The 9,873-nt window shown below is 44.5% G+C and overlaps 2 protein-coding genes across 3 annotated transcripts; one reads left to right on the top strand and one right to left on the bottom strand.

The window, feature by feature from the left end:
* The first annotated feature begins 918 nt into the window (after window positions 1–918).
* Window positions 919–3,018, top strand: cdkn2c (cyclin-dependent kinase inhibitor 2C (p18, inhibits CDK4)). The gene is made up of 2 exons (XM_053852049.1): window positions 919–1,055; window positions 2,550–3,018. Exons 1-2 carry the CDS (start codon window positions 924–926, stop codon window positions 2,916–2,918), a joined length of 501 nt encoding a protein of 166 aa, XP_053708024.1. The 5' UTR covers window positions 919–923; the 3' UTR covers window positions 2,919–3,018.
* A 1,244-nt stretch (window positions 3,019–4,262) lies between these two features.
* rnf11b (ring finger protein 11b) lies at window positions 4,263–9,868 on the bottom strand. Of its 2 annotated transcripts, none has more exons than XM_053854399.1 (4): window positions 9,389–9,525; window positions 8,764–9,270; window positions 7,298–7,467; window positions 4,263–5,453 (listed from the first exon to the last, which is right to left on the bottom strand). In XM_053854399.1, the coding sequence occupies exons 2-4, from the start codon at window positions 8,818–8,820 to the stop codon at window positions 5,282–5,284; spliced, it is 399 nt and encodes a 132-aa protein (XP_053710374.1). In that variant the 5' UTR covers window positions 8,821–9,270; window positions 9,389–9,525; the 3' UTR covers window positions 4,263–5,281. The 2 variants fall into 2 exon arrangements, with proteins under 2 accessions (XP_053710374.1, XP_053710373.1); XM_053854398.1 differs by lacking the exon at window positions 8,764–9,270 and adding an exon at window positions 9,749–9,868 and having other exon boundaries at window positions 4,287–5,453; window positions 9,389–9,642.
* Window positions 9,869–9,873: the final 5 nt, after the last annotated feature.

Raw genomic sequence — 9,873 nt, 5'->3', positions numbered from 1 at the left:
TCCAGTCAATCGGTGTGTCAAAAGGGGACCTCATAGCTGGAAATTGGCCTCATGAGGCAAGGCAGCGTTCCAATAGTTTGAGCTTCCCTGAGAGCGCAGTGTAGTCTATTTGCTTCAGGTCACTGGTGGTTTCTGCTGTTGTTGCTCTGTACAATGCACTTATATGCTCCTTTAGTATTGGTTGATAGAGATCAAGCAATATATTTTTAGCCAAATGAAAAAGCTGTCAGTATGCATCACTCATTTTTGTAGTCCCTGTTGCCATTTGAATTTAAATCGGAGAATTGGAATCAGTTGAACATATGTTTAGTTGAACGTATGTAACGACTTGAGAAGGGAGATCCCCCCTGCAATAAGAAGGAGATGATAGTTAAACGACAGTTCCAACACAATTTAAGGAAAAGGCAAACTGAATTTAGAATATGTACTCAACCACCACACTAGAGGGAGGCAAAGTCAGTCAAACGAAACGCACTGGCGCAATAGTAACGAAGTGTTCGCTTGCACGAACTAAAAGGCAAAACCAGTGTCCCAGGAACGTTAAATCCAAACAAGACGTCCACGGGATTGAGTTAGGAGAGAAGCAAACGAGGAGCAGCCAACAGACACACTGCAAAAACAAAAAGAAAAGAAGAATAGTCGGGAAAATCTCAAAGCGCTTGGAAATAGACCAAGGTATGGACAAGTTTCATCCACCTTGGACACCATGGAGGTTGTGAATCTACTGTGGTGATGCCATAAAGGAAGGTGACAGGATTTGGGTCAATTTTGACAATTCAAACCACATATAATTACACCCTCTCATCTCTTATACAGACATAGACACTTCTCTGAGCCACACTGGGACTCCTCCCAGTGTGGCTCAGAGGAGCAACATCACAGTTCTGAGACTGGAGATGCATCTATTCTCCTATTGACACAAAATGGAGCAGGTCTCACTGCAGTGTGAGCTGAGTAAAGCCTCAGCTAATGGCGATCTTTTTCAAGTTATGTTCCTGCTGGGATGTGGTGCTGAGGCCTCTGGCCTGAACAGGGAGGGAAGGACTGCTCTTCAGGTCGGTGCTGAGAGTCACTATCTTCTCATTCATTAACCAATTTGAATTATTCATTTATTACTTCCAGTATTTGGATCGTAATTGTGTGCCTTGTAAGATTTAGTGAGAAGCAGACACACTCAAATGAGGAAAGGCAAATGACTTTCACTTTTATCATGACTTTTTTTTCCTTCAGTACAATCAATAGGATAAACATCCATGCGTGACGCGCGAGAGTAACCAGCAGAAAATTCATTCAGATCCATTCCACCTTCATTAATACACGACCGTTGTTTTTGCACAATTATACAAATCGTGGGGGTAAAACGAATGATTGAACATGAATATATGAACAAATCACATCATGAATACTCATTTAGATCTTTTCAAAATAGCATGTACAGAGCCACGGTTGCAAATATTAGTAAGCAGATATGGTTTGGAACAGTTCATAAATGACTCTCAAATCAAAACGGAATGTTTTTTTTATGAAAGATTCTAAGTTGTTTTTTTCAGTCTTTTTCCCCCAGACCTTTACAAACAAGATCGCAGATGTATTATTATTATTATTATTATTATTATTATTATTATTATTATTATTATTATTATTATTATAGAATGAACGTGTTACATGAAACAGCGATCTTTCTCTCAGTTTGTGGACTATGAGCAAATGCAACAGCTTCCACTTGTTCCTTACAGCCTCCACAGAACTTAACCCTAATTTTCAACTGTGTTTCACCGATCAGAATTAAGCATCGCTCAACTGGATGACCGTCTTTTTTATGTACAATTTCATGTAGTCATGTAGTCAGTCAGGTCGCTATCAGTATTCACCCCAGAAAGTCTGTAAATAAAAGACCGTTTAAAAACTCAACATCGTCTGGTGAATTAAACATTATTACAATTATTAATTTCGAAATTAATATTATTATTAAGCATTACAGTGATGGCTGTTGAAAACGCTATAAAAGACTCCCAGCAACGTATCACTCTGCTTCCTGCTTCCGGGAGACTTATTCTTTCTTATTCTCTGCTGTAAGCTTTATCTTTACCATTATATCTAAAAATAAAGACCATCTCAAAAATGATTGGAAACTTATTAGGGCGACAGGGTGCACTCACCCAGGACAGACCAGATATGTGTGTCAAGCTCCGAATGGACGAGACCGCTGTCAGTCTGAAAATTAACCAATGGGCCACTTTGTCATGAGGGCCGCCCACTTCGTCTTTGGACCAAAACTTGAGCGATCTGAGGACCGTTAGGGTGAACTCGCCCGGTTCCCAGTCCAGCCATGTCTGAAAGTGACACCCGTATATTTAGTGTCGATGAGCTCGAGTTGCAGCTTGAGTGACGTTTTGCTCGAGTGTCGCTGATGACGGCACCTCCCACCATCAATTCACTCCATAATAAGTTAATTCTCTCTCATTTGGCGCGCGAGGAGGTAAATATAAGGAGGCTGGTCTTCTCCACCAAGCAAGTCACGCCAGCTGTCCCGACCGTCGTCTGCGCAGGTGGTGATGCTGGGCTCCACCGCTGTGGTTGAAATCCTCCTCTTCGCCGGCGCCAACCCGAACCTGCCCGACCCTGTGCTCGGGCTCACGGTGATGCACGACGCCGCGCGGGAAGGTTTCCTCGACACCGTGCGCTTGCTGATGGAGCACGAGGCGGATGTGAACGTGACGGACAACCGCGGTAACCTGCCACTCCACCTGGCCGCCCAAGAGGGCCACTTGATGTTGGTCGAGCTGCTGATCGAGCGCACCTCTGACCCCACATGGCTGAATGTTGAGGGCCGCTCGGCGAGGCAGCTGGCGGCCCTGAACCAGAGGAGTGAGACGGTTTCCTTCATTGACCAGTATCTCCGTACGTTGCCTCAGTGAAGCCGCAGGGATGTTCCATTTGGTTCAAAGCCTATTCGTCAACTGATGACGGTTCTTCGAAGGAAAGCGGGTCGGAACTTGTCCTTACTGATCGCATGGACGGCACAACAGGCCAAAGGCTCAAACCGTTTTAAAGAGATTGACTGGACCGCAGTCCCGGTACCAGTCAGCCTCACGTCTATAGATCATAGTCACTCATGAAGACGCATTGTTACTCGTTCTGAAAGTCCGTCTTCTTTCTAAAATATCGCTCAAAATACCCGCTATTGTTAAAGCCATGTCACCGTTATGATTTGTTTACCACTATCTTTCTGCCCTACGCACATTATATTTTGGCGCACTAACACAGACGGGGTCAGAACTACCAGCACAGTAACAAGTAGTCAATAATACATGCAACAATACATGGAAGAAGAAAGTCTCGAGTGACTTTATACAATTTTGCACCTGGACTGATCCCACTACTAGGTATTTAATTCGGCAATTTACTCCACTCACCCTCGTTACTGTCACACGTCCAATCATCAGCATTGTCTAGATTTAAAAATGCAATAACGTATTATCCAGAATTAACGCTAATAATAACAACGATGTACTATTACTGACAAAAACAGCACTATAAAGATAAAAGATACGAGTTGACATCGAGGTTCATTGTGGCTGATGTCAACAGCTCTTCTTTATCTGACTTGAAACTAAGATTCAGGCTCCAACTCAAAGAAATTATACATTTGTTAAACTTCAGTTGCAGATACATCACGCCTCGCGACAGCAGACACACACAACAGACCCGAATATAGTGCGTGAACACGTGTATGCGTAGTATGGGCTTGATAATGACGAGGACAATTCTAAAAGCCATCTGGACACATGACACTACTGTGACACCATGCCATGTATGGTGCCGCTCTGAGACGAGCTACAAAGCAGAGCTAAAAAAACAGAGGAAATTAGTTTTTTAAACGATGCGCCATTTGAAACTCCACGCGGTTGTAGGAAGGCTGAGGTGTGACTCAGATGACTCAGATGACTGATCGGGGGTTTCGTATGAATCAGGATTCAAAACCGCACACTGGAAGCTATTTCGTCTGCTGCATTTCTGTCCGTTTTGTTTTTTTTAAGTTCAATTTTCGAAAATTCAAAGCATTGCAGGTTGTGTTTGTGACTCTGACTTCAATGTCATTTCTGGATTTCTTTTTCATGCTCTATTTGTGAAGTTCACCAAGACAGATCCACAGCTCAGAAATGAATTAAGAGAGAAGCTCAGCCTTCTCAGAACCTTCTGCACCTCCACGAACAAAACGTCTTCTGGTGTCAACATCTGTACTTGACTCAGCCGCTTCAGGATGAATAAAGATTTTTCTGATTCTGAGACTGTGTTTTGTTGTGTCAAACCTTACAAACCATTAACACAGTAAATACACATCAAGGTGCTGTGACATTTCATTTTACTAGAACATGAGAGGATGACACGAAGAAGCCATACTGTAGTCTTGAATGCAGCATTAGAACAGAGTACAGTGATTCCAGGAAGAGGTTTACATGAGGATCAACAATGTGACCTAAAAACAAACACATTTTTTTTATGTGTCTCTGTTATCTTCACGTGGAGATTGGATGGTAAGGGTTCATCAACATCTAGATGCAGGTTTCTGCTTTGAGGTTGTGAATGGGGTCATGTAATTTCTCTGACAAAATGTGAGTTGTACCTATGGTGTAAACAATAGTAGAGCCCTTATACTGATAACCCACACAACAGACTTCACTAACCACAGGACACACACATCACCCATATACGGTTCTTATCTAATATCTGTACAGAGACATTTAAGTGGCCCCAGGACCAACAGAGGACCTCCTTGTGCAGCAGTTTCCACATCAGAGCCCGTCTGAGACGTATCGCAGCATCTCATTCAAACCTTTTGACCAGAAGTTTCTTCGCAGTTGAATATTTCCGACATAAGCAGGCGCCATCTTCAGCCTGCACACAGTGGATAGGACACACTTTCTGGCTTCCTTCACAGTCCATCCATTGTAACTTTCACATTCACGTGATTATTGCAAAAAAAAAAAAGTTTCACAATCGTAACAGCCATCTATCATCCACAAGTGGATCCCCGTCAGCTCTGCATCATTGATGTTTCTGCTACATCTGGCTGAGGTAAAACTTCAGTCCTGACCAGCAGGCCAACGCAAATGTGCATTTACATGTGTTCAAACACAGAGTCATTTACATTCCTATTCTTTATCCACTTACTAATCCAGGATAGAACATAGCAAGAGAAAAGTTGTGTGAGCACACACACACACACACATATATATATATGGTAGAGAGTGTGTTAGGAAATAGACGTGTGCATGTGTCAGTTGGCTTCATAGAAGGAAAGCAGAGCAGCGTCCACAGGCTCCATGCAGGACGGGCAGGTAAAGGATCTCATCAGCCAGTCATCAATACAGTCCATGTGGTAAATGTGCATGCAGGGCAGGAACCGGATGGGTTCTCCGAAAACAAAATCCATCATACAGATGACACACCTGGAGACAGAAATACACACAATTATTACAATGGCAATGTTCTCCAACCAGTCATCCTCAGCATCACGCGAACATTATTGTTTTGAAATTGCGTTAATCCAGCCCTTATCAAATAGTGGGGCCTGGAGGTGCGTTTGCTCACGTAGTCACCGTCTTCACATGGGCATTTTTAAGCAGCCCTTTACAGCAGATCCGACCGGGCTAAAGCTACACAGAGTCAGCATCACAACGCACAAATGAGGCTTATTCTCAGGCACTTGTTCATTTCATTCATCAATAAACTCTGCTATGCGCTTCAAATTTTCTTTATGCTTATGAAATGTGCAGCGCTAACATGGCTAATTTAGCTCCAAACAGCATCATGGGGTTGCACAAACACTGCTTTTCTCTGTCTGGTGCTACAGGCATGAGAGCAGCGAATGAGGATGCACTACGAATCTCACATCCCAATGCCCCTCACTAGTAAAAACAAGACCCCAACCTTCTCCACCTGGGGAAGGTTCCATTCTCTGGTTGGACATCACCTTCTTCATATGAGAACCACAATCTTGTGTCTTTCAAGTTCTCGAGTCCCATCATAGAGAGGAAGTGTGCACCATGAGGAGGTCATCAGTGGAGAGGTGTGCAGTAGGAGAGACGGAAGGATTCAAGGCGAGAGTAAGATTACATCAGGGATCAGATCTCAGTTTCTGAGGGCTTGGCACAGGTGTGACGCAAGTCACACTGAGTACAGTTACATGTTGGCCCAGAAAAAAACAATTACTGCGTTAGCCTGGCTAAGTTCGTACTTTAAAAATGGATGTGAGTGAACAACTTAGTCCAACTACTGGAGAAAAATTAGAGTTTCTCTTAGTCGGACTACACCACCTGGATAATGGTAATAATAGCTGGACTAAGCCTGCATGTAGCCCAGCAGCTCAACTATGACTGGACTGGGTGATGCGCGGCTGCGTGAGCTATCTGCTCCTCAGACACAAAGACAGCCCAACAGCATTGAATACGACTTTCCTGTTTTAATTGTTAGTTCTCACAAGAAGATCAGAGGACGTGATTTGTTTGGTTAAAGCTATGAAAATACCAACACATTAGCAACCGCTAGCATGGTTGCTAAGCTATTCTGGCCAGACGCTAGCAATGACGCACTTTAGATACTCGAAAAAAGGTACTTCTTTTTGCAATAAAAATAAAATAAACCTCGACTATATCATTTTATTCAGAAACTGGCGAGTTCCAATCCAGACACCTGCTGAAGGAAGTGCATTGACGATAAGGAGGGCGGCTCTTTTGGTGTGTGTGAACCATTGCGCTGAAGTGCAGAATCTGGTCCTACAGTTAAACTTGCTGATCAGTCAGGACAATCATTGTGTGCAGAGAGCAATGAAACACGTAGTCTTCTTCTGCTGACAGGGGATCCAGAAGGACTGAAGCGCTCACAGCGCCACCCATCGTCTGGGAGCTGACACTACCCAATAGTCGGCTTTCTCTCCACTGCATGTAAACCAGGAGGACATGACACAATCGGACATGGTCGCTGAATGGGGCTATTGCCTTAGTCAGGCTCCCCTCTGCACGGAACCGTAGTCACTACTGCTTTGTAGCACAGTGGTGAAAGCTGTCATGACGTATGGGTCAGACACAGCAAATAGAGGCAGCTGTGGCAGTCATAAAAGACACTTAGGTTCTTACCGACTTTCAAAACTTTCATTTTCTGTGATGAAATTTTTGAAGCCACTTGTTTGTTGGCCAACAATATTTCTTATATTGAAGTCTGTCAATAGGGAATACGTTTTAACAATCCACACTCACTGGGGGAAGATTCAAAAATGAATTTGACGTCTTCTTACTCTCTAATCTTTTTCTCAGAGCCGTCACTTCCTGGGTCGTACACCCCCTTGGGTAAGTGCTGAATAAGCCCAATCCGCTGGGCAATACGTATCTGCTCCTCCTCCGTCAGCTGGGTGGCAAGTCTGGCCTGGCTGGGCGTCGGGTGGTACACCGGCACCCGGATTTGCTCCTGTAGAAAGACAGAAGAAATTGAAGAAAAAAAGGGGGACAATGAGACACCAGGAAATTAATTTTAAAAAAAATCAACAATTTCCTTATGCACAAAACATTTAAACAGACTCAACGCCTCCAGTTAACCTCAAACAGACATGACAGCTGCGCAGACAGCGAGCACGTAAAAAACCCTGAATCAGCATAACAGCTGCTGTAATGAGTTCTGGTGTGGTTGTGGGCAAAGCACAGGTCAGCAGAGTCATTGTTACGGCCTCTCGCTTTTTTGCAGACACACGCGAGCCGGCCACACCTGCTTTGAAGTGTCACATTTATTCTCACACCATGTACCCCAGACACCCCAATGTGGGTGCACAATGCAGCACAACGATCTTCTTGCTTGACTTTGAGCTATGTCTCTTTCTTTGCTAGTTGCTGAAACATTACAATGCCACCTGAGGTCCTGGCAAAAATTCTACTTCACCCACTATGTAGTACCACGTGTCGTGCTGCAATCCACTGCAGAGAAAGAAAAAAAGGCTGGATTTTCTTCAGTTGTAACTCACATTTCATAGTTCAATGTAGCTGAATTCATAAATGTGAAAGACTTTTCCTTGTGACCTAGCTGTTTTATAGCCATGGTGAAAGTGAGCCGTCAAAACCCTCATTAGCATAGTGCACTTAGGCTTCATTAGTACATACAAATACTTGGCAGGAAAACAGGGCCCTTCCCATATACTCCGTCAGACAAATGAGTCAGCACTCGAGCAGAACCCATCTGGAGATGGACTCAGTCTCTTTTAAGATAGCAAACAATCGCCTACAGGACAGGTGACTGTTAGACTGCGGGGACCATCAAAAGAAAACACTTTTCTGGACAGTGGAGTCTGGTGGGAACCACTAACTCAGAGCTTAGACGGTGACGGCGCTGACTGTTGTGGTCACTGAAAGGAAACCGGTTGGAAAGAATGAAAGAATGACTGTGCCAGCGAGTTAAGCCCCTTGTGAAACTCAGTAAACAGACAGCACACTCACTGTTGAGCTCCACACTCACATAGCTCTTAGACAGAAAGCGAGCAATGTTTGTAGCACCTGAAAATGAAAAGGTTATAATATAATGCATAACTTAACGGTTGGATAGGCATGATTGTGTATCTGTGTGTGGGTAAGGGGTTGTCACTCACCCCATGTACTGGGGTAGACTGCTGTGCCCCGGTGACCTCATTGAGGTGGTGTGTGTATAAATGAGTGAAATGAACGAATATGGTGTAAAACATATGAAACATATCAGGGCATATGAGGCGGGGTCACGCACCTTTGATGACTTTTTTTCCCTGTACACTGTTTGCTGACTCAGCTTGTTACAGTGCATTCCATTCTGACTCAGAACTGGTGAGGGCGATAATCCCAGTAGGATTTTGATTTTAAAAAGAAGGCATTTTATTTGTCTACACAATGTCAAAACTGGGAAGACAAGTAGGAGTGGGGAGCAAACAAAGAGAGAAGTTCCAAAAGTTGTGTTGCAGGGGACAGCAGCTGACAGCAGACCATACTCTGGCTCTTCTGAAGACTGAGTTCTTCTAGTTGAGATGCCTCAAAGAACTGACAGTAAAGGTGTCAAAGGTGTTTTTCTGTCCAGAAGCCCAAGGGACATCAGCGTGTTAGGAGTAGAGTGGCTCTGCTTTGAGCATCATCAAATAGCGGTTGTTGGGATACATGATCTACTTCTCTTCTTCGCTTGGAGCGGATTACAATGGTCATCTGGTGAAGAGTCAGTTACTTCAGTTCTAAGCAACAAATCCCATCCTTGTACAACTTTGACCTGGTGAACCGAAGTGAATTTTACACATCCATAATACATAACCAGTTCATGACATCACTCTCAACACATCACCAGCACAGCGTGTCAGAGAATAAATAATTCATCTGGTCAAAAGTACCTGATAAGGAGGTGGAGGTTCCTGGTCTGGGTCTGGGCCGTCCCCGTAGCTGGCCCGGTCCGACTGGGATTCATGTAGCAGAGAAATATCATCCGAGGTCGGAGACTTCAGGCAGTTTCCCATATCCTAAACTGTCACCTCTCAGTGGAGTGACTCAGCAACAGTCTGGTAAGTGACGAGGGTGGCTCCCAAGGCGTGTATTTCAGCAGGCACCGTCCAGTGAATCACCTCTCCCAGGCGACGGGAGGGCTGCCCTGCTCAACAACAACAACAAAACATCCGCTAGCCGCTACACAAAGAGCTAGCCTGCTGTCGCCAGCTCGCCGTCGCTACCAAACATCTATTCCAACACTCACGCACATCGACTCACGCCTGTAGGGCTTTCGACGCAAAACAACGAAACGAGAACACACATTTGTTTCATTTAACAGGGCGAACGAGGCGGCTGCTTCTTCTCCCTGGCTGCGAGGGACTTTCCAGGTCGC

Source organism: Synchiropus splendidus, chromosome 1 (genome assembly GCF_027744825.2).
Source record: "Synchiropus splendidus isolate RoL2022-P1 chromosome 1, RoL_Sspl_1.0, whole genome shotgun sequence".
NCBI classification, from domain to species: Eukaryota; Metazoa; Chordata; class Actinopteri; order Syngnathiformes; family Callionymidae; genus Synchiropus; species Synchiropus splendidus.
The sequence above is the reverse complement of the archived record's forward strand: the minus strand, read 5'-3'. Positions and strand labels throughout refer to the sequence as shown.

Coding starts and splice junctions, on each gene's coding strand:
- cdkn2c (XM_053852049.1), top strand. CDS start 924: ATGGAGCAGGTCTCACTGCAGTGTGAGCTGAGTAAAGCCTCAGCTAAT. Junction 1,056..2,549: donor AGGGAAGGACTGCTCTTCAG/GTCGGTGCTGAG, acceptor TCGTCTGCGCAG/GTGGTGATGCTGGGCTCCAC.
- rnf11b (XM_053854398.1), bottom strand. CDS start 9,511: ATGGGAAACTGCCTGAAGTCTCCGACCTCGGATGATATTTCTCTGCTA. Junction 7,468..9,388: donor AACCTCCACCTCCTTATCAG/GTACTTTTGACC, acceptor GTCTTTCTACAG/GAGCAAATCCGGGTGCCGGT. Junction 5,454..7,297: donor TCTGAGAAAAAGATTAGAGA/GTAAGAAGACGT, acceptor TTCTGTCTCCAG/GTGTGTCATCTGTATGATGG.